Source organism: Gigantopelta aegis, chromosome 11 (genome assembly GCF_016097555.1).
Source record: "Gigantopelta aegis isolate Gae_Host chromosome 11, Gae_host_genome, whole genome shotgun sequence".
Classification (NCBI taxonomy): domain Eukaryota; kingdom Metazoa; phylum Mollusca; class Gastropoda; order Neomphalida; family Peltospiridae; genus Gigantopelta; species Gigantopelta aegis.
This window is the reverse complement of record NC_054709.1, coordinates 21,502,807-21,527,600: the sequence shown is the minus strand read 5'-3', so window position 1 is coordinate 21,527,600 and position 24,794 is coordinate 21,502,807. Positions and strand designations below refer to the sequence as shown.

The 24,794-nt window shown below is 37.3% G+C and overlaps 1 protein-coding gene across 3 annotated transcripts; it reads right to left on the bottom strand.

Moving 5' to 3' along the window:
- Window positions 1-21: 21 nt before the first annotated feature.
- Window positions 22-23,050, bottom strand: LOC121385176. Of its 3 annotated transcripts, XM_041515737.1 has the most exons (8): window positions 22,898-23,050; window positions 22,317-22,646; window positions 5,749-5,900; window positions 4,832-4,906; window positions 4,050-4,145; window positions 2,340-2,450; window positions 1,747-1,787; window positions 22-350 (listed from the first exon to the last, which is right to left on the bottom strand). In XM_041515737.1, exons 2-8 carry the CDS (start codon window positions 22,352-22,354, stop codon window positions 177-179), a joined length of 687 nt encoding a protein of 228 aa, XP_041371671.1. In that variant the 5' UTR covers window positions 22,355-22,646; window positions 22,898-23,050; the 3' UTR covers window positions 22-176. The 3 variants fall into 3 exon arrangements, with proteins under 3 accessions (XP_041371671.1, XP_041371673.1, XP_041371672.1); XM_041515739.1 differs by lacking the exon at window positions 4,050-4,145; XM_041515738.1 differs by lacking the exons at window positions 22,317-22,646; window positions 22,898-23,050 and adding an exon at window positions 8,184-8,220.
- Between the last annotated feature and the right edge of the window lie 1,744 nt (window positions 23,051-24,794).

The following is a 24,794-nucleotide window of genomic DNA, read 5'->3' as shown; positions in this document are numbered from 1 at the left end:
TTTTAAGAATGCTGGAAAAATTCTAATGCAAAATTGCTATTGAATTGTTTTTGTTTGAAAATTACTAATGCAGCTGAATGTGTGTGAAGAAAATCTTGTGATTAAAAAATTGTACCTTTACGAAATATGGATTTTATATTTCCGTATGGAAATTACGGTAAGAAATAATTTATTGTCTACGAAGCCGAAACAAGGGTACGAAAAGTGACTGTCGTCAACATTAGATTCCTGTGCATATAAAAAGCCGCCCTTACCTCCAAAATTATGAATCCTAGCAGGATCAGGCTGGCAGAAGCTGAGAGACAAATAAGTAGAATGGCCTGTGTTTTCACGGGTAGTTTGAATATATGCTGAAAAGAAGACAATAATTACTATTAGTGCAGTTTACTCTGTTTGTCAGGATCGAACCTAGCTGAAAATCAGTCATGTTCTAGTGATCACGGAAAGGAGGCGTAATAAAATATTGCAACCAGACAAAAACTGGCAGTGGACTATTTGTTCTGAAATGGGTTCCTGTTAGTACGCATATGCGTATTCCAAATGTAGGTTTGTTGTGTTTCGTCTACTATAGGATCTAGGGACACGTTCAGGAACATCGCTCGTTTAGAGGGGTCGGGCGGGACGTAGCCCAGTGGTAAAGCGCTGGGATCGATCCTCGTCGGTGGACCATTGGGTTATTTCTCGTTCCAACCAGTGCACCACGACTGGTATATCAAAAGGCCGTAGTATATGCTATTCTGGCTGTGGGATGGTGCATATAAAAGATCCCTTGTTACTAATAGAAAAATGTAGCGAGTTTCCTCTTAGGATAAATGTAAAAATTACCAAATGTTTGACATCCATTAGCCAATGATTAATAAATCAATGTACTCTAGTGGTGTCGTTAAACAAAACGAACTTTTAGAGTTAACCTTTTCACCGACCAGCTGTAAGTTATGTAGATCAACCTACCTATCATATGATTACTCGTCAATACCTAAACACTGAACAGCTGTAAGTTATGTAGATCAACCTACTTATCAATACTCGTCAATACCTGTTCACTGAACAGCTGTAAGTTATGTAGATCAACCTACCTATCATTACTCGCCAATACCTGTTCACCGAACAGATGTAAGTTATGTAGATCAACCTACCTATCAATACTCGTCAATACCTGTTCACCGAACAGATGTAAGTTATGTAGATCAACCTACCTATCATTCCTCGTCAATACCTGTTCACCGAACAGCTGTAAGTTATGTAGATCAACCTACCTATCATTACTCGTCAATACCTGTTCACTGAACAGCTGTAAGTTATGTAGATCAACCTACCCATCATATGATTACTCATCAATACCTAAACACCGAACCGATGTAAGTTATGTAGATCAACCTACCTATCATTCCTCGTCAATACCTGTTCACCAAATAGCTGTAAGTTATGTAGATCAAACTACCCATCATTACTCGTCAATACCTGTTCACCGAACAGCTGTAAGTTATGTAGATCAACCTACCCATCATTACTCGTCAATACCTGTTCACCGAACAGCTGTAAGTTATGTAGATCAACCTACCTATCAATACTCGTCAATACCTGTTCACTGAACAGCTGTAAGTTATGTAGATCAACCTACCTATCATTCCTCGTCAATACCTGTTCACCGACCAGCTGTAAGTTATGTAGATCAACTTACCTATCATAGTATTACTCATCAATACCTAAACACCAAACAACTATAAGTTATGTAGATCAACCTACCTCAATGGTTTCCGGTCTCTTTGTAGTAGTAGTTGTAGTAGCTAAAATAATATTAAAAGTGTAACAAAGTTAGAGTTAGTACAACAATATGTGTGTGTGAGAGAGAGAGAGAGAGAGAGAGAGAGAGAGAGAGAGAGAGAGAGACAAAGCGAGAAACAGAGCGAGCGAGTGAACGTTTTACATATAAACACATGAACACAACCAAGAACAGCATAAGTGTACGGTATACAAATCTTGGCAAAAGTTAACTACCATGCACATTAGTGTAATTTTCTAATGAATTTAAGTTGTCTGTAAGCTGCATAACGTCAAAACTGGTCAAAAATACTATTTCAGCCCAACCTCTTGTTTTTTAGTTTCTGATATGACGACCTCGCTAAAGTCTTACACGCAGTGGCGTAGGAAGGTGCTAAAAGGGGGGGGGGGGGAGCACACTCACATATAAATATATATAAACCATCGCTCTTGCTACTGGACCAAGACAAATGGGGGGTACATGCCCCTCCCCCCCCCCCTCCTTCCTACGCTAATGTACAGGTATGTCGCTAATATGTCACTTATTTTGGATGGTGTCAGATTGTCAGCACACTCACCTATCTGGTTCACCCTGGGATGTGCACTTATCCGGTTCACCCTGGGTCGTGGAGCTGCCATTTCCACAAGGAGTTCTTCGTGTTTGGTCATCTGCATGTTAACGCCAGCTTCTGTAACAAACAACCAAGCCAGTATCGTTAATGTAGTGTTCTCCTTCACCTATTGTCACCATAGGCTGTGGTATGTGCTATCCTGTCTGTGGGATGATGCATATGCAATATCCTTTGCTACTAATGGAAAAATGTAGCACATGTCCTCTCTAAGACTATATTATGTTAGAATTACCAAATCGATGTGCTCTAGTGGTGTCATTAAACAAACAAACTTTAAAGTTTATATGTTTACTGGCCAATAATGAATGTAATTTTATTTCATCTAGTACCACTGTGTCAAGTAGCCTTGTGCTTGAAACATGTATGGGGTACCTGTAAAAAATGAAAGTACTTGAATTTTGTGCTGAACTAGGGTAGTCACAGACGCTACCCGTCATCTCTGAAATGAGCACCTTCACACACACACACACACACACACACACACACACACACACCGTTTCTGATTTACTTTAAGGGTGATGGGTGGTAATATTTATATCCATGGTGTGTATGTCGATTGATAGACAGGTAAGAGTTTTAGCTACATGTTACTATTATCGTCTTTCGGATTTGATTTGGTGGTATACATCCTTAAAGTAAATCGGAAAAAAATGCGAGTGGGCTATACTGCAGTTTTAGATATAACGATAAGCGTCTTTGAAAAACCTACTTCAGGCCAAAACTTGTTATACTAATATCCGTAGCACCCGACACGTTTCAAAGACAATAGTTCCTGTAATGCTAGACAGCGACTATCAACTGTCATGGCGAAATTGGGCAACCCTATTGTTGCGTTGTAATTTTCCCCGACTCCTGACGGGAGCGCTACAACTCAAGTCTCGTTGTATAACCCATTAGTTGTTAAAATCTTGGTCAGACCGAGCTACGACGTCGTCAGATGGGGTGAGATTCTAGATATCTATGATTGTCCCCGACTCTGCTACGATATTACAATCTTAGTTCACTGTTGTGTGGTCACACTGGAAACGATGGGTTTGCGACGCATCTGAGACAATCGTAGGGAAATCGTACGACTTCACTACGATTGTCTGCCGATAAGCTGACATTATCGTAGGAACACGATTAAAGTCGTGTGATGGTCGTGCGACCTCGTACAATGTCGTACGATGTCTTACGATCCCACGTGATGTCGTACGATGCCGTCGACCTTCATACGACATCATTTGCCATTCACATCTCAGTCATTAATTAATATTTCCAGGTGAGAACATGTGAAAATGTCGTACAATACCCTACAATCCTGGGAATCGCAGCCAGGTTTTTTAACATAACCAAAAACCGCCAAGACGTCGTGCGAGAACCCCCGATGGCTGCGACGTCGTGCAACGCCGCACGATTACGCACGATTCACCCCGACCCTCGATGGTCTGCGATCACCCGAAATCTCAGGTGGTCGTACGACGTCTTAAGGCCGGTGTGACCGTAGCTTAATCTGAGCGCACCAGTCGTAAGTCGGGAGTTGGGGAAATTACAACGTATACATCGAGTTGGCCACTTCGTTGTGACAGTTGACAGTCTGCGCCTAGCACTAAGTGAGGTTCACTTGGACGTGAGTGGGTCAGGTGTTGTTTGGTATGCTGGTAGATGCACACTCACCTGGATCAATCTGGTGGCTACTGGCTTGCTCTGGGCGGCCACGCAGGTCCATGAGCATCCCTTCATTTCTTGTCAACTGCCTGTCAATAACAGCCTCTGTAACACACAACACCTCAACATGCAGTGACCCATCAAACTAATATCACAAACATACACGTACAAAAGTTAAAAGATAAACTTTGTTTTGTTTAAATAAAACATTTCCTTCCTTCCTTGTTTTGTTTAATGACACCACTAGAATACATTAATTTATTAATCTTCGGCTATTGGATGTCATACATTTCGTAACTTTGACATAGTCTTAGAGAGAAACCCCGCTAAAAAAAGTCATTAGTAGAAAGGAAGCTTTTATATGCATCACTCCAAAGACAGGATAGCGCATACCACAGTGTTTGGTTTTACCAGTTTTGCACTGGCTGGAATGAGAAATAGCCTAATAGGCCCAATAGGGAATCAAACTAATGCCAATAATGCCACTGTCGTGACTTGGCAAATTATATTTTGTAATGACTACACTAGCACGACCAAAACAAGGAACTGTCATCCACATAGCGACATAACTTAAAAACAAAATTCTTTTCTTTGTTTGTTTAGACCAAACTGCATATTTTGGGGCGTTTTGTAAATATAACGATATACTTAAGTCAACAAATTTGAAAATGTATCATAACATATAATGAAAAAGCTAACCCCAACCCTAACCTTAATCCTAAATTCCGGCCTGGAAATATTGTTACTGACAACCATAGACACACATCGGCGCAAATGGAAATGACACATACCATCTTTGTCGACTTCTTGAGACATAGCGGGTGGTTTTACGGGATACTTTTTCTTCTTGGAATCAGGCTTCATATCTGTGAGAACATAACAAGAGATTAACATTTATTACATTTAACAGATTTTTAAAAAACGGTAACAGCCCATGGGGCAGAGCCGTAATTTGGTATCACTTGGCAGGTACGACGGAAGCAAGATCACATTGGTGTGTGTGTGGTGGTGGTGGTGGTGGTGGGGGGGGGGGGGGGCTCTGACTGAGATCGAGGGCTCGAAGCAAAGTTTCTAGGGGTTTCGGGGTAAAGGTTAGAAAAATAGATGTCCTGAAATGCAATTTACTGCATTCTACACGTTAATTGATCTCTGCCTGAAGATTTACCACCAGTAATATTTTTATTCAGAATTATTGAGGGGGCTAGAGTTCTCCCCCCTCCCAGCCCCATTGCTCAGCCGTGCCTGCTTGGGCTGGCAAATTCTCGTGGTGTTTTTTAATAGACCTATGTCTGTAATTAATAAATTAATGTGATAGATGTTTCTAACTAGTAGCTGTTTGGCGTATATCACACCATATGATAAACATAATAAGTCGAAGTTAAATTCTTGTACAATATTTGGGGTAGGGGAAACAACATGTAGCGTGAGTCTCAAGTCACATCAGAGTCGCACCTCCAAGCTGCCGTTTTACCTTTCCCAAAGGAAGCAGAGATAGTGTAAGACATGAAAACACACACCAAACAGAAGATATTTACGTCAGTTCCATCATCTAAACTGTAGACCTGTACAATTACAGTTAACATTTTCTAATACAATCGATTATCACTTTTTTTAAATCGATTTTTCTAGCGGTAAAGCCAAACCAATCAATGTTCCATTATAATCGATCATTGGAACATCAATAAGTAGTGAAGTTATGAAAACTCGCCTGTGGAACCATAGTCGAGATCTGTGTGCTCGCTGTCAAACTCTCGCCATTGCTCTGGGAGTTCTGGGGGCTCCAACACAGAATCCACGGGCTTCTCTTCACTAAGCCCGGCTATAGGTTGTAGAACTAACACTGTAACTAACAGTAAAACGCTGCGGAAAAACAAAAAAACTAAACTGTTTTGTTTAACGACTAATCACTAGAGGATATTGATTTATTAATCTTCGACTATTGGATGTCAAACTTTTGGTTATTCTGATATAATATAGTCTAAGTAGTCAAAGCCACTACATTGTTTTTTCATTAGTAGTAAAGGATATTTTGTATGTACGAGAAATACACCAAAAGGGCCCACCGACGGGGATCGATCCTAGACCAGTCGCGCATCAAGCGAGCGCTTTAGCATTTGACAACAACAAACAACAAACTAACAAGCAAGCAAACAAGCACGCACGCACGCACGAGCACACACTTTCTATGCATAGAAAAAAAAGTTATTATTTTTTCTTGTGAAAGGAAAAGATTATACCTTCAGTTACATGCCCACAAAAATTACATCCAAATAATTTCAATTACTATTGGTTATATCATATTAATGCGAAATCTAATTATAGTGACGTCAAAGTTTGAATTTGAAATACATGTCCATTGTGACAAAGAACTGTTGTCGTTTTAATGCATACGCATTGAACTCTCGAGGAAACCAATGTTTGCGCCGAGTGCAAGCATATTACAGTTTTAACATTCTTCAGTTCATTACGGTTACCAGTCTCGGTGGTGTCGTGGTTAAGCCATCGAACATAAGGCTGGTAGGTACTGGGTTCGCAGCCCGGTACCGGCTCCCACCCAGAGCGAGTTTAACGACTCAATGGGTAGATGTAAGGCCATTACATTGACTTTTTTCTCACAAACCACTAATAAACTAACCACTAATAAACTAACCAATAACAACTAATTATTAACCAACTGTCCATGACAGATAGCCCAGATAGCTGAGTTGTGTACCCAGGACAATACACAAATAAGTATAAATTAATGAATGAATGGATGAGTTCTTTATAGAGAGACTATATATATATATATATATATCATTGACTAATGTGTAGTCATACACTAATACATGGAACAATAGAGTTAATAATAATAATTTAAAAAATAATAGTTACTATATATTATTATATTTAATAAATTAAAAAAGAAATGTTTTATTTAACGACGCACTCAACACATTTTATTTACGATTATATGGCGTCAGACATATGGTTAAGGACCACACAGATTTTGAGAGGAAACCCGCTGTCGCCACTACATGAGCTACTCTTTCCGATTAGCAGCAAGGGGTCTTTTATTTGCGCTTCCCACAGGCAGGACAGCACAAACCATGGCCTTTGTTGAACCAGTTATGGATCACTGGTCGATGGAAGTGGTATACACCTACCCACTGAGCCTTGCGGAGCACTCATTCAAGGTTTGGAGTCAGTATCTGGATTAAAAATCGCATGCCTCGACTGGGATCCGAACACAGTACCTACCAGCCTGTAGACCGATGGCCTAACCACGACGCCACCGAGGCCGGTCATTTAATAAATTACGACCTACGGTACCTGTACATGGCTACCGTCATGTTCAACAATTGCAATATGTTACCCTGGTGATGTAACAGTACAATGATTTTACGTCACCATTCTGAAGATGTTACCACACATTAGAAACAAAGTCGGGACTTCCCGGTATCGAACATAAGGCTGGTATATACTGGGTTCGTAGCCCGGTACCGGCTCCCACCCAGAGCGAGTTTAACGACTCAATGGGTAGATGTAAGACCAGTACACTGACTTCTTTCTCACTAACCACTAACGAGAAGTTTGTTTTGTTTAACGACACCGGTAGAGCACATTGATTAATTAATCATCGGCTATTGGATGTCAAACACACCGTTATTCTGATTCGTAATCATGAGAGGAAATCCGCTACATTTTTCCTAATGCAGCCAAGGATCTTTTATATGCACTTTCCCACAGACAGGAAAGCACATACCGGGGGGAGGGGGGGGGGGGCAGTCAGATGAATGGGTCCTCCGAGGTGGTTCGATCCTGCAATGCAAGCACCTCAAGCGAGCAGTCAGCCGACTGAGTTAAATCTCGCCCAACCACTAACAAACTAACCAATAAGAACTAATTACTAACCCACTGTCCATGACACACAGCCCAGATAGCGGAGTTGTGTGAACAGGACAGTACACAAATAAGTATAAATGAATGAATGAATGAATGAATGAACGAATGAGTTAATTATACAGCTATTATATATATATATATATATATAGCATTGATTAATGTGTAATTATACATCACTAATACATGCAATAATAGATTTAATAATAATAGTTTCTATATATTATTATATTTAATAAACTACGACCTACGGTACGGTACCTGTACATGGCTGCGGTCATGTTCAACAATTGCAATATGTTACCATGGTGATGTAACAGTACAATGACTTTACGTCACCATTCGGAAGACGTCATCAAACATTAGAAACAAAGTCGGGACTTCTCGGATATTTTCGCCACAAAATTATGCTAATGTGTTAAAGGTATAAAAAGATGGAGTCTTGTCTTGAGGTGTTGTAAGACAGTTTGTTTTTCTTGTCAATCACTGCACATCTGTTTGATCCAATAGTGCAACAGGAGGCTGTAGACTAATTAACTATAATCTGGATTTATTTGGTATTACAAAGCAGGGACGTAGGCTGCTGGGGGGTGGGGGTGGGATGGGTGTTCGCTGAAGCAGAATGCTCCGCTTTCAGAACTAAAACATACAGGTTTATACATATGGAGGTGCAAATACAAAATAGAAAAGGTCCATTTGGTTCATATCCCCCCCCCCCCCTCCCCGGTCCAGCTCACGCTACGCCCCCTGCAAAGTCTGTATCTACTCATTCTGTAGAGGCTGCTTTAGACGGCTTAATATCAGAGCCGGTTTAAGGATCCGAGGGGCCTGTAGCACAAATAGAAAATGGGACCCCCCTTCCCAGGATATATATTTTACAACCCCCTCGGAGAGAGGGGAAAAATGACCTAGGGAAAATAAATGTACACATCACCGCGGGACCCCCTGAAGCGCGGGGACGCAGCACGTGCTACATGTGCTATTCGGATAAACCGGCTCTTCTTAAAGGGACATTCCTGAGTTTGCTGCAATTTTTAAGATGTTATCGACTAACAGAGACCTTTAACGATTGTAATTACATATCAAATATATTTGTATGCATAAAATATTTGTGGCTGTATATTAAACGTGTTTCTGATCGTTCTAATATTTGTACCAGGTTAAATTCCATTTTATTTCCTAAAATATATTTTTTCGTACGTATGAAATTATTTGAATACAAAATCCAGTTTGGGTTTCTTACAAATATTAAGACGACCAGAAACGCATTGAATATACAGACACTGATATTCTAAACAAGAAACTATATTTAATATGTAAGTTTAATCATAGAAATATTTTATTAGTCGGAAACGTCTTACAATGCAGCAAACTCGGGAATGTCCCTTTAATATATAAAATGCCATGTCTGTAAGTGTTAAGACGGATGCTAAATTGTATAGTAGTTTGTCCTCTATGTTGCATCTTGCACAGTAAATCACAAAACAAACGTAGTTACGATCCAGATTGTGCTGAATATAATATACTTTATTTCTTTTTCTTATTATTGCCCCAGCTCAATGTGACACTGTCAATGATGGGGAGCCTTGAATCATTGACTTACACAGTGTTTGTGACATACTGACGTACATATCAATATACATATCCATACACTCATACATATACATACATAAACATATTATTTTGTTACTTGTGCCTCAGTAAGTATTGATCTGAGGAGAAAAAAAAAAGAAAAAAAAAGAAAGAAAAAAAAGAGATGAAATGCAGGAAATTGAACCAAAAAACAAAAAATGAATGAACGAGTCGAGATTACAGTTACTTTATATGTTTGCTTGTGATTTTATGAGTGATTGTACTTTGTACTATCAAAATCAAAGGACAACTATCTATCAACCGAATGTAAACTTAAAATGTTTGACTCAATGGTTCTGCCAGTTTTATTATATGGATGTGAAATATGGGGATATGAAAAAGTTGATATATTTAATTCTGTACAAATAAACTTTATAAGACACATCATACCCGTTAAGAACGCAACACCAATATTTATGCTTTATGGGGAGTTAGGGAGAACGCCAGTCGAGTTAATTATATATAGAAGAATGGTATGTGTTACTGGGCGCGACTGATATCAGGAAAACAATCAAAATTGTCTACCCTTTTATACAAAATTATGTTAAATGACCACCTTACTAACGGAACTAACTATAAACTGAATTAATACTGTTAAAAACACACTGAATAACTTGGGAATGGGTGATATCTGGATAAAGACAATCTTTCATATCAGTAAATTGTCTCTCACAACAAATTAAACAAAGACAATGCGATCAGTATTTACAAACATGGAAAAATAACATATCACTGTCATCGAGAGGCAACACTTACCGATTATACAAAGAACAACTATTTTTCGAAAGCTATATCAATAAACTACCAGAAAAACTGTGGACAGCACTCTTAAAATTTAGAACGTCTAACCATTACCTACCCGTTGAAATTGAACGTTGGAATAATATACTCATAGAAGATAGAATTTGCACATTATGTAATGTAATAGACATTGGCGACGAGTTCCATTATCTTTTATTTGCCATTTTTTCCATAATTCGAGAGTCCAGTTGCTACACCCATATTATTATACGCGACCAAGTACTTATAAATTTAGAGAAAGAGTTCTCCCCCCTCCCAGCCCCATTGCTCAGCCGTGCCTGCTTGGGCTGGCAAATTCTCGTGGTGTTTTTTAATAGACCTATGTCTGTAATTAATAAATTAATGTGATAGATGTTTCTAACTAGTAGCTGTTTGGCGTATATCACACCATATGATAAACATAATAAGTCGAAGTTAAATTCTTGTACAATATTTGGGGTAGGGGAAACAACATGTAGCGTGAATCTCAAGTCACATCAGAGTCGCACCTCCAAGCTGCCGTTTTACCTTTCCCAAAGGAAGCAGAGATAGTGTAAGACATGAAAACACACACCTAACAGAAGATATTTACGTCAGTTCCATCATCTAAACTGTAGACCTGTACAATTACAGTTAACATTTTCTAATACAATCGATTATCACTTTTTTAAAATCGATTTTCCTAGCGGTAAAGCCAAACCAATCAATGTTCCATTATAATCGATAACTGGAACATCAATAAGTAGTGAAGTTGTGAAAACTCGCCTGTGGAACCATAGTCGAGATCTGCGTGCTCGCTGTCAAACTCTCGCCATTGCTCTGGGAGTTCTGGGGGCTCCAACACAGAATCCACGGGCTTTTCTTCACTAAGCCCGGCTGTAGGTTGTAGAACTAACACTGTAACTAACAGTAAAACGCTGAAGGAAAAAAAAGTATTGTTTAACGACTAATCACTAGAGCATATTGATTTATTAATCTTCGACTATTGGATGTCAAACTTTTGGTTATTCTGATATAATATAGTCTTAGTAGTCAAACCCACTACATTGTTTTTTCATTAGTAGTAAAGGATATTTTGTATGTACAAGAAATACACCAAAAGGGACCACCGACGGGGATCGATCCTAGACCAGCCGCGCATCAAGCGAGCGCTTTAGCATTTGACAACAACAAACAACAAACTAACAAGCAAGCAAACAAGCACGCACGCACGCACGAGCACACACTTTCTATGCATAGAAAAAAAAGTTATTATTTTTTCTTGTGAAAGGAAAAGATTATACCTTCAGTTACATGACCACAAAAATTACATCCAAATAATTTCAATTACTATTGGTTATATCATATTAATGCGAAATCTAATTATAGTGATGTCTAAGTTTGAATTTGAAATACATGTCCATTGTGACAAAGAACTGTTGTCGTTTTAATGCATTGAACTCTCGAGGAAACCAATGTTTGCGCCGAGTGCAAACATATTACAGTTTTAACATTCTTCAGTTCATTACGGTTACCAGTCTCGGTGGTGTCGTGGTTAAGCCATCGAACATAAGGCTGGTAGGTACTGGGTTCGCAGCCCGGTACCGGCTCCCACCCAGAGCGAGTTTAACGACTCAATGGGTAGATGTAAGGCCATTACATTGACTTTTTTCTCACTAACCACTAATAAACTAACCACTAATAAACTAACCAATAACAACTAATTATTAACCAACTGTCCATGACAGATAGCCCAGATAGCTGAGTTGTGTACCCAGGACAATACACAAATAAGTATAAATTAATGAATGAATGGATCATTGACTAATGTGTAGTTATACACTAATACATGGAACAATAGAGTTAATAATAATAATTTAAAAAATAATAGTTACTATATATTATTATATTTAATAAATTAAAAAAGAAATTTTTTATTTAACGACGCTCTCAACACATTTTATTTACGATTATATGGCGTCAGACATATGGTTAAGGACCACACAGATTTTGAGTGGAAACCCGCTGTCGCCACTACATGAGCTACTCTTTCCGATTAGCAGCAAGGGATCTTTTATTTGCGCTTCCCACAGGCAGGACAGCACAAACCATGGCCTTTGTTGAACCAGTTATGGATCACTGGTCGATGGAAGTGGTATACACCTACCCACTGAGCCTTGCGGAGCACTCATTCAAGGTTTGGAGTCAGTATCTGGATTAAAAATCGCATGCCTCGACTGGGATCCGAACACAGTACCTACCAGCCTGTAGACCGATGGCCTAACCACGACGCCACCGAGGCCGGTCATTTAATAAATTACGACCTACGGTACCTGTACATGGCTGCGGTCAATGTTCAACAATATTGCAATTCTGATGTTACCCTGGTGATTCCCGGTAAACAGTCTGATGAACTGGGTCGTCCGAGGTGAGTTCGATCCTGCAATGCAAGCCAGTACACTGACTTCTTTCTCACTCACTAGCGAGCAGTCAGCCGACTGAGTTAAAATCTCGCCCAACCACCGTTATTCTGATTCAAACTGACCAATAAGAACTTAATTACTAACCCTTGTCCAGACAGACACACAGCCCAGATAGCGGAGTTGTTCGTGAACAAGGCGACAGTAGCCAAATAAGTATAAAACAAACTGAATGAATGAATGAATGACCCACTGTCCATGACGAAGATAGCGGAGTAATTATACAGCTATTAAATATATATATATGAATATATATATATATATATATAGCTATATATATATATATATATATATAGCATTGATTAATGTGTAATTATACATCACTAATACATGCAATAATAGATTTAATAATAATAGTTTCTATATATTATTATATTTAATAAACTACGACCTACGGTACGGTACCTGTACATGGCTGCGGTCATGTTCAACAATTGCAATATGTTACCATGGTGATGTAACAGTACAATGACTTTACGTCACCATTCGGAAGACGTCATCAAACATTAGAAACAAAGTCGGGACTTCTCGGATATTTTCGCCACAAAATTATGCTAATGTGTTAAAGGTATAAAAAGATGGAGTCTTGTCTTGAGGTGTTGTAAGACAGTTTGTTTTTCTTGTCAATCACTGCACATCTGTTTGATCCAATAGTGCAACAGGAGGCTGTAGACTAATTAACTATAATCTGGATTTATTTGGTATTACAAAGCAGGGACGTAGGCTGCTGGGGGGTGGGGGTGGGATGGGTGTTCGCTGAAGCAGAATGCTCCGCTTTCAGAACTAAAACATACAGGTTTATACATATGGAGGTGCAAATACAAAATAGAAAAGGTCCATTTGGTTCATATCCCCCCCCCCCCTCCCCGGTCCAGCTCACGCTACGCCCCCTGCAAAGTCTGTATCTACTCATTCTGTAGAGGCTGCTTTAGACGGCTTAATATCAGAGCCGGTTTAAGGATCCGAGGGGCCTGTAGCACAAATAGAAAATGGGACCCCCTTCCCAGGATATATATTTTACAACCCCCTCGGAGAGAGGGGAAAAATGACCTAGGGAAAATAAATGTACACATCACCGCGGGACCCCCTGAAGCGCGGGGACGCAGCACGTGCTACATGTGCTATTCGGATAAACCGGCTCTTCTTAAAGGGACATTCCTGAGTTTGCTGCAATTTTTAAGATGTTATCGACTAACAGAGACCTTTAACGATTGTAATTACATATCAAATATATTTGTATGCATAAAATATTTGTGGCTGTATATTAAACGTGTTTCTGATCGTTCTAATATTTGTACCAGGTTAAATTCCATTTTATTTCCTAAAATATATTTTTTCGTACGTATGAAATTATTTGAATACAAAATCCAGTTTGGGTTTCTTACAAATATTAAGACGACCAGAAACGCATTGAATATACAGACACTGATATTCTAAACAAGAAACTATATTTAATATGTAAGTTTAATCATAGAAATATTTTATTAGTCGGAAACGTCTTACAATGCAGCAAACTCGGGAATGTCCCTTTAATATATAAAATGCCATGTCTGTAAGTGTTAAGACGGATGCTAAATTGTATAGTAGTTTGTCCTCTATGTTGCATCTTGCACAGTAAATCACAAAACAAACGTAGTTACGATCCAGATTGTGCTGAATATAATATACTTTATTTCTTTTTCTTATTATTGCCCCAGCTCAATGTGACACTGTCAATGATGGGGAGCCTTGAATCATTGACTTACACAGTGTTTGTGACATACTGACGTACATATCAATATACATATCCATACACTCATACATATACATACATAAACATATTATTTTGTTACTTGTGCCTCAGTAAGTATTGATCTGAGGAGAAAAAAAAAAAGAAAAAAAAAGAAAGAGAAAAAAGAGATGAAATGCAGGAAATTGAACCAAAAAACAAAAAATGAATGAATGAGTCGAGATTACAGTTACTTTATATGTTTGCTTGTGATTTCATGAGTGATTGTACTTTGTACTATCAAAATCAAAGGACAACTATCTATCAACCGAATGTAAACTTAAAATGTTTGACTCAATGGTTCTGCCAGTTTTATTATATGGATGTGAAATATGGGGATATGAAAAAGTTGATATATTTAATTCTGTACAAATAAACTTTATAAGACACATCATACCCGTTAAGAACGCAACACCAATATTTATGCTTTATGGGGAGTTAGGGAGAACGCCAGTCGAGTTAATTATATATAGAAGAATGGTATGTGTTACTGGGCGCGACTGATATCAGGAAAACAATCAAAATTGTCTACCCTTTTATACAAAATTATGTTAAATGACCACCTTACTAACGGAACTAACTATAACTGAATTAATACTGTTAAAAACACACTGAATAACTTGGGAATGGGTGATATCTGGATAAGACAATCTTTCATATCAGTAAATTGTCTCTCACAACAAATTAAACAAAGACAATGCGATCAGTATTTACAAACATGGAAAAATAACATATCACTGTCATCGAGAGGCAACACTTACCGATTATACAAAGAACAACTATTTTTCGAAAGCTATATCATTAAACTACCAGAAAAACTGTGGACAGCACTCTTAAAATTTAGAACGTCTAACCATTACCTACCCGTTGAAATTGGACGTTGGAATAATATACTCATAGAAGATAGAATTTGCACATTATGTAATGTAATAGACATTGGCGACGAGTTCCATTATCTTTTTATTTGCCATTTTTTCCATAATTCGAGAGTCCAGTTGCTACACCCATATTATTATACGCGACCAAGTACTTATAAATTTAGAGAACTAATGGAGAATAAATGAATTAGTACCCTAAAGAAATTATCATATTTTATAAATATAATAACTAATGAATTCAAACGCCCTTGACTACAAACACCATCAAACCAAACATAATGAACAAAATACTATCATTATCCATTGCACTATATATAAGTTTAACAATCTATTCGTTTATAAGTACTTGGATACCCGTATATTTGTATTAAATATCTGTATTATTACATAATATATTGATGTGCGTGATTGTATATGTTTGTATATGTGTTTGTGTATGTATTGTTATTAATGTATTTACTGTCAACCATCTTGTCACGTGTATATAACAAAATGTTTATGTATATATTCCTCCTATGCCGTTGTGTAACGGCCCGAGTGTAAATAAAGTCTTGTCTTGTGATTCAGTGGAATGGACCAAATGGCTGTGACCGTTATATAGTCGTCACATGTTCACCGTTGTATTAATTAAATATACCAATATACTTGTTGATATTAAGCAATAATGCGCATTAGATATCGTTACCAGTCCAAAAACCTTGATTAAGTATTCCTTGACAAAGTTTTGATTGACACAAATGCATTAAGCTATATCAAATAAATTACTGATAACCAATTTATTTCATTACAAAGTGAGAAAAAAGGAAGGAATAAAATGGTTTATTTAACGATGCACTCAGCACATTTTATTTACGGTTATATGGCGTCGAAAATATAATTAAGGACTACAGCGATATTGAGGGAGGAAACCCACTGTTGCCACTTCATGGGCTACTCTTTTCGATTAGCAGCAAGGGATTTGTTTTATATGCACCATCCCATAGACAGAATAGCACATACCACAGCCTTTGATGTACCAGTCGTGGTACACTGGCTGCAGCGAGAAACGGCCCAGTGGGTCCACTGACGGAATCGATCCCAAATCGACCGCCCATCAAGCGAGCGCTTTACCGCTGGGCTACGTCCCGTCCCCTATAACGTGAGGAGTTTGTCATATTAGATGTCATGATAGAATATTATTATTCTTAATAGTTTCGGATTAGAAAATAATGCAATAAAATAGATGTTCGGGTAATTATGTCATTTAAAAACATGTTTTTTTAGTAATGAATAAAAAAAAAAAAAAAAATGTGAAAGCTGCATGATAATCCCAGATAGCACAAATATTTAAAACCTCCAACTACAGTAGGGTATATATAAAATATAGTCAGGAATATTGGTGGCTGCCAATGGTTTTGATGGTCCATTTTGAAAATCCACATAGCTGATGGATTTGAAATTCCCGCACATAGTAAAACATTGTTTTAAATAATCACTTAGTTTGCTCCCATGAAGTGTATTTTAAGTGTACACTAGATTTAGAACCATTTTTTCCAGATTTGATTATCTACCTTGGTGTAAGTTGATAATTTATTTTATTGTTAATGCGGTATTATCCAATGTCAGGGCTCGAAAAGCAGTGTTAGTACATGCACCGGTGCATGCTGATTTTTGCGTGTTCATGTAACTTTTAAAACTGGGTGCACGCGGTGCATGCTAATATTTTTCAAGTACTGTGTATTGCGTATACTAGTATCCTGTTGTCTACCACATTCAGACTAAAGTTGTTGAATTTTGCGTATGCATTTCGTAATCTGTTCGCCACATGAAAACGATAACTTTTATCTTATGGGCGCATCCATTTTGTATCCCATAATCCTACTTACAACAATGGCGCCCTTTCTGTCATTTCCGTGAAATATATTTGCGAAAATTGCGTGAATGGTATTAGGGAAGGTGGTCGAGACCGACTTTGGGGTATCGACGCGCATAACACAGTTGTTGTCGTCACTGACAAATTGAACTCCGCCAGATCTGAGATCAATACAAAGTACTGTAACTGCCTTGAACATTTTCGACCTCAAATATGGGCACTTGATCAGATGATTGCGAACGTGCAGGTGCGTTACTCGTGTAGTTGACTCAAAGTCAACCAGTGATTATTTCAATCGCAACTTCTCGTCGAATTCCGTAGGCTAATTTATATTATACCAACAGATCTTATCCAGTTAAAAAGTTGATAACTTGCTTAATACAAAACACAAATATTCGTACGTTTTTGTAATAGGCCTATTATAGATTTCTGTAAGGCGTTTACGTTGGGTGAAATTTTCAAATTTGATCAAGAATCAGTAATAAACGCAGTTCCCCTTGGAAAAAGACCCCCCCCCCCCCCCCCCCCACCGACAGTGACTGTGATCCAGCATGGATGTCAGACAGTGATACTGGTAGTGACAGTTAAATTAAAAAGAAAATGACAATCAACACTGTAATCAAGGTAATTAAAATAATATTTTCCTCATTGTTAACAGGATTTACCTTATTTTTGGTGCATGCAGAATTTTAATGGTGCATGTAACTTTTTTTTTTCATTTCTAGCCCTGAATGTTAACAGCTAAACAGTATGCTGGATTACAGATTGTAGGAATACATCCATAATATACATATTGTATTGATCTGGATTAGGAAATAATGCAATAAAATAGATGTTCGGTTAATTATGTCATTTAAAAACAGGTTTTTTTGGTAATGAATAAAACAAATAGGTGAAAGCTGCATGCATGATAATTCCAGATATCACAAATATTTAAAACCTCCAACTACAGTAGGGTATACATAAAATATATTCAGGAATATTGGTGGCTGCCAATGGTTTTGATGGTCTATTTTGAAAATCGGCATAACTGATGGATTTGAAATTCCCGCATATGGTAAATTGAAGATACCCACATCAGCATACAGGATTTCCCTCCAACAGTGATGTGCAGGACAATAAGTCATTACTTCATACAGATGCAGTCATGTTGATTTTTCCTTCCTTTTTTTTAATATTGATCAGTGTTCGAGATTGACGGTATCCCGACATCCCAGGGATACAAGAATTTAATTTTGGATACCAGACTTCAAGAACCCAGTATCCCACCGGGATGCCATATAATGTTGTTGGCTTTTTTTTAATCCTGCGTTTTTAGTTTTCACTAAAAAAAAATTAAGTCGTGATTTTCTGGTAAGTTAAGTAAAAGTATTTTCGAGCTGCACCCAGTCTAATGCTATGCCATAACAATACCTCCCTTCCCCCCACCCCTCCCTTCCCCCCCCCCCCTCCCTTCCCCCCCCCCCCCAACTTGTATCCAGTCTAATGCTACACTGGAGCAATAGAGGCGTAGCAATAGACTGGGAACAGCTAAGTCGCTATTATTTTTGTTGGATGTTTTCTCACTTCAAATTTCATTTGAGGTATCGATTCCACATCTGCAGAAAATTGATACAGGTAGGTTTATCATCAGTAATGTCAGAAACACTTATAGATTACCTATAAATATTAATTTATGTCCAAATTACTCAAAAATAAATATTTTTGCTAATTCCGTTTGATTGCTAATATCACAAATTCCGTGATTTTGATTTCGACGTAGCAATAGACTGGGAACGTGGACATTGTCGTCCAAGTTTTTTTTGATGTTATTTATGAATTTCATTTAAGTGGGATACTAAATTCTCAGGTGGGTTACCAGATTTTGAAATGTTAGTATCCAACTGGGATACTGCCCAAAATGTTTAATCTCGAACACTGCTGAGATTTCTTTGATGTGCCTATTGAGGTCTTCATAATGTAGGGTCAGTCAAGTACACGTGTTTCAATGGAATATTAAGTTTAAGGTGTTGAGGTACTATGAATATGCCTGTTGTCTCTACATATATAGCTGAGCACACACACACATCTGATAGTAAATATTTTCAGGAGTATTATTTAAAAAAAAAAAAAAAAAAAAATCAAATATTATTATGACATATTGCATTTGTACAAAACATGTGCTTTGTGAGGTGTACATTAAATTAGGTTGCACTATAGAAACAACAGTTTCAATGAGACAAGACCGAAGAGACCTGGTTGTCATAAAAATACATGATTAGCCACCTTTTGAAAAATGTATGTTATCTGTATAGGTAGCACTAAACCAATTAATTTCTGGCTTGGTCGAAGTTCGAGGTGCACCAAACTTTTGATAGAGAAGTTAACATCACAATTAAGTCCTGTGATTGGTTATAAATGTGAGTGTGTTGGTTGTAAAAAAAAATTAGTTTCATTGGGGTTAAAAATGTATGCAATTTTATTTGATGTAGTACCACCGTGTTAAGTAGCCTTGTGCTTGGAACATATATGGGGTACCTGTAAAAAAAAGTACTCAAATTTTGTGCGAAACTAGGGGTGCTGTAGAAATATCTGGTTATACCGAAAACGAGCCATGAAAGGTACCATTTTCTGCAGTTAATACTTTAAGGTATGGGTTGTAGTACTGATATTTATAGGTCGTAGTTTGGTTGATATATTGCATATAGTGTTTTTAAACACAAACGTTAACATGGTTGTCTATGGGATTTTAATTGGTATAGTCCAACCTATAGCACATATTCAGTGCATAATAAAAAAGATAATGATTTTTGTGATTTAATTAAATTAAACTATTCTATTTGATTAATTAGCGGTCACTCGGCCAAGCAAGTTCACAATGACCTTGACAATAATTACTGTGCACATTGGTTCAGAATGGAGTTTGAATAAAAATTAGCACTGAGGAAAAGTTGGTTTTGGCCTATAATTCATACTATAAAGATTTGAATATTTTTATTTACATGGTGTTTGACGTGCCATATACAACTGCTCTTAAATATGGTAATATATCTAGGGAACCTGAACTTAGATTTTAATAGAAATTTATTTTTATATTAAAAATAACAGGTGCCAATACTGGGTTAATTAATGTCTTTATTTTCCATAAACATAGGTATTGTTTCATGTATGTACTTCTAAAAGCTCAACATTTTAAAGACCTTTTATTTTTATTGTCCTTTTGACATATTTATAGGGTGCTGATTAAATCATATTTTAGACAAATTTGTAGTTTCAGGAAAAAACTAATTTTAATTTGAAGAAAAAGTTTACCAAATCCATAATTAAAATTTTGATCACTATTGTGGCTTCTGTTCTTATTATACATAACAATAAGCTTGTTAAACATATCTTTAGGTCTCCAGGTCAATTGTTTATTTTTAAGGAATCACTTAGTTTGCTCCCATGAAGTGTATTTTAAGTGTACACTATATTTAGAACCATTTTTTCCAGATTTGATTATCTACCTTGGTGTAAGTTGATAATTTATTTGATTGTTAATGCTGTATTATCCAATGTTAATAGCTAAACAGTATGCTGGATTACAGATTGTAGCAATACATCCAAGATTCATATTGTATTGATCTGGATTAGGAAATAATGCAATAAAATAGATGTTCGGTTAATTATGTCATTTAAAAACAGGGTTTTTTTGGTAATGAATAAAAAAAAAAATAGGTGAAAGCTGCATGATAATTCCAGATATCACGAATATTTAAAACCTCCAACTATAGTAGGGTATACGTAAAATATAGTCAGGAATATTGGTGGCTGCCAATGGTTTTGATGGTCCATTTTTAAAATCCACATAGGTGATGGATTTGAAATTCCCGCACATGGTACATTGAAGATGCCCACACTCAACATACAGGATTTCCCTTCAACAGTGATGTGCAGGACATTAAGTCATTACTTCATACAGATGCAGTCATGTTGATTTTTCCTTTCGCAGACATTGTATTTTTTTAATACTGCATGATCAGTGTTCGAGATTGACGATATCCCAGGGATACCAGAATTTAATTTAGGATACCAGACTTCAAGAACCCAGTATCCCACCGGGATGCCATATAATGTTGTTGGCTTTTTTTAATCCTGCGTTTTTAGTTTTCACTAAAAAAAAATGTAGGTCGTCATTTTCTGGTAAGTTAAGTAAAAGTATTTTCGAGCTCGTACCCAGTCTAATGCTATGCCATAACAATACTGCCCCCCCCCCCCCCCCCCCCCCCCCCCCCCCCCCCCCCCCCCAATTTGTACCCAGTCTAATGCTACACTGGAGCAATAGCGGCGTAGCAATAGACTGGAAACCGCTTAGTCGCTATTGTTTTTGTTGGATGTTTTCTCACTTCAAATTTTATTTGAGGTATCGATTTCACATCTGCAGAAAATTGATACAGGTAGGTTTATAATCAGTAATATCAGAAACACTTATAGATTACTGCTAAATATTGATTTATGTCCAATTTACTCAAAAGTAAATACAGCAAATCTTTTTGCTAATTCCGTTTGATTTCTAATATCACAAATTCCGTGATTTTGATTGCGATGTAGCAATAGACTGGGAACGAGGACATTTGTCGTGCAACTTTGTTATGATGCTATTTATGAATTTCATTTAAGTGGCATACTAAATTCTCAGGTGGGTTACCAGATTTTGAAATGTTAGTATCCAAATGGGATACTGCCCAAAATGTTTAATCTCGAACACTGGTTTAGTGGTTAAATTATCTTACCAACGCCATATTTTATGCTTTAAAATAATTACTTCAGCTAGTTCTCTCTATCAGTGTGTGTGTGTGTGTGTGTGTGTGTGTGTGTGTGTGTGTGTCTCTCTCTCTCTCTCTCTCTCTCTCTCTCTCTCTGTCTGTCCGCTATATATATACACACACATGGTTTTATACACAAAAACACACACGTAGGCCTACACACAAAGTGACATATGTACACACACACACACACACACACACACACACACACACACAGTGACATGTACACACAGTGCATTACCTGCACATTGAAAGAATGACACCATTTGCTACATCCATCGTTTTGTGGTTTGGCACCTGCTGAAGAGTGTCGTCAGTCCTCACCAAATTGTTGACTGATGCATGCCTATAACATAAAACAGACGCGGATCCGGGGGGGGGGGGTCGAGGGGGTCTGGACACCCCCCCCCCCCCCCCGCTCGTGACCACCAAGCAGGATTTTGATAACGGGAATATACTTCAAATCCATCTAAAGCTATGTTCAAATATGAAAATTTCCTATCGGGGGGGGGGGGTGAAAGGCTCAAGACTGGACCCCCCCCCCCTCCTGCTAAAATTCCTGGATCCGCCCCTGTAAAATTAACAAATACATAAATGAGCGAGTCAACTAATCAATGAAAATAGCTTACATAATTATTATATATATTGCACATGTTTTCAATAAAAATTAAATTAAACTACTTTTTTTAGTTAAGGAAAATATGTTCCGCTAAAAGGGTAGCCTACACTACAGTACTGTGCATGGCCATTTCAGTCATCCGGTGCGTTTAATATTATTTACACTGACAATTTAGTTAGAATTTAAAACTTTTATTTGCTTACCGTAGGCTAGTTATTTGACAGGCCGTTGTCTAATGTTCCCAGGTATACCCACTCCCAATAAAAACATACAGATTAATTTCTATATTTTAATTTTTGTATATTTTCCCCAAATATTGAAATAACCTTCCCATTTTTGGATACGTTGTCGACGTGTTTTCGTGAACAAGATACATGTATGACGTAATCAAAGTTCGTGCTTACGTTGTTTAAAGTTGAAAAGAAATAGGAAGTACAATGCCAATGGGAGTGGTTTTGATGGGGGACGGATTTCGATAGGTTACATTAAAACATTGAAGACAATGCGTGGCGATGTGGCAAATACAAACAGACTGAAATAAATATGTAATAATTATTACATAAAAACAAGTTCCTCACCGATCAATACCGTAGACATATTGAAAGTGTTGCAACTTGTACTTTTGTACATTTTTGACAGCGACGTTAAAGGGACATTCCTGACTTTGTTGCAATGCTATAAAGTTTCCCGCTAATAAAACCTTTTTTAATTGTTAGAATGACAATTTACTTACATTTCCTTGTCCAGAATATCCATATCTGTATATCCAATGTGTTTTTGGACCCCCAAATGTTCGTAGTAGCTCAATATGCATTTTTGCCAAATATTTTTTCGTACGTATCAATTTATTTTTCCCTTCAACCGTCAAATAAAGTCTATTTTTAGACGGCGGATTCCCTTCGAATTGTCATGCATTTGAAGCGCATCACGTGACCTTTTTGTAACGTAGAGCACATGTAAATACCATGCTGCCTGGTCATTTCGTACCTGAGTTATTTCGTACCATTGTGAGAAGTCTTTCCATACCATAGTCATTTCATACCAGTATATAAAAAACGAATCGACCATAGCATAAAAGCAGTGTTTTTTTGTTTTGTTTTTTTAAATTTACTTTGACAGTTTGAAAATCAGAACACATTATTGTGCAGCATATCGTTATTGATGTACCATAACACCTGTCAACTGTTATTTCCATTTTACCTGACAAAAGCCGTATTTGGTATGTACTACTAACGGCCATCTTCGATGTTTTCTGAAATTGGCTCCAATTGACCAAAGTGTGCTTTTTTTACATTCATAATTAATAAATATGCTAATAATAATAAATAAATATGAACAATTTTTTTCAGTTACCAACTGAAATGGTCGAATATTACTTATTATTACTTTTTATCTTATTTGTTTAAGAAATAAACAATAACAACCACTGAAAACATTGACTACCCTATCGATTACCAAATCAGCCAATTGCTCATGTTTATTACTTATACACAATATTTTTTTTTTTTTTTGCTGATCAGAAACGCCCTTAAATTAACAACAAATTTGTTTCAGTGTATGGTACGAAATGACTTGATCTTTTTTTAGGGACAAAATTAAATATTTAATGATTTATAAAGTCAGTAGCAGGTGGTGTTTGCATCTTATATATGTAATTAGATTGGGTACGATATGACTTTCAATTTTACAATGGTACGAAAGGACCAAATTAGGTACTAAATGACAAAAGAACCAAGCTACGAAATGACTACGGTACGAAAGGACCAAGGTACGAAGTGACTAGCAACCGGCCGAAACGACCAGATACCGATAAAATTGCACATCACAGTATTATGAGTATAATGCTTGGGTTGGGGCGAGTTGACTAATGGTCAAAATTCCGATCTTTCCAACATCTATAGATCTCTATAGCTGTAAGTACAAGTGACCCTAACCCTAAATGCTAGAACGATCAGAAGGCTTGCCAAGCCGAAGGCAATAGAAAAGAGACAAGATACAAAAGTTGTTGAAGTTGAAATTAAAAAAAAAAAAAAAAAAAACATCATGAAATCTTGGAATTGTTATCGGCATCATTTCTACTTGTTTCTTTTAAAATGCGTC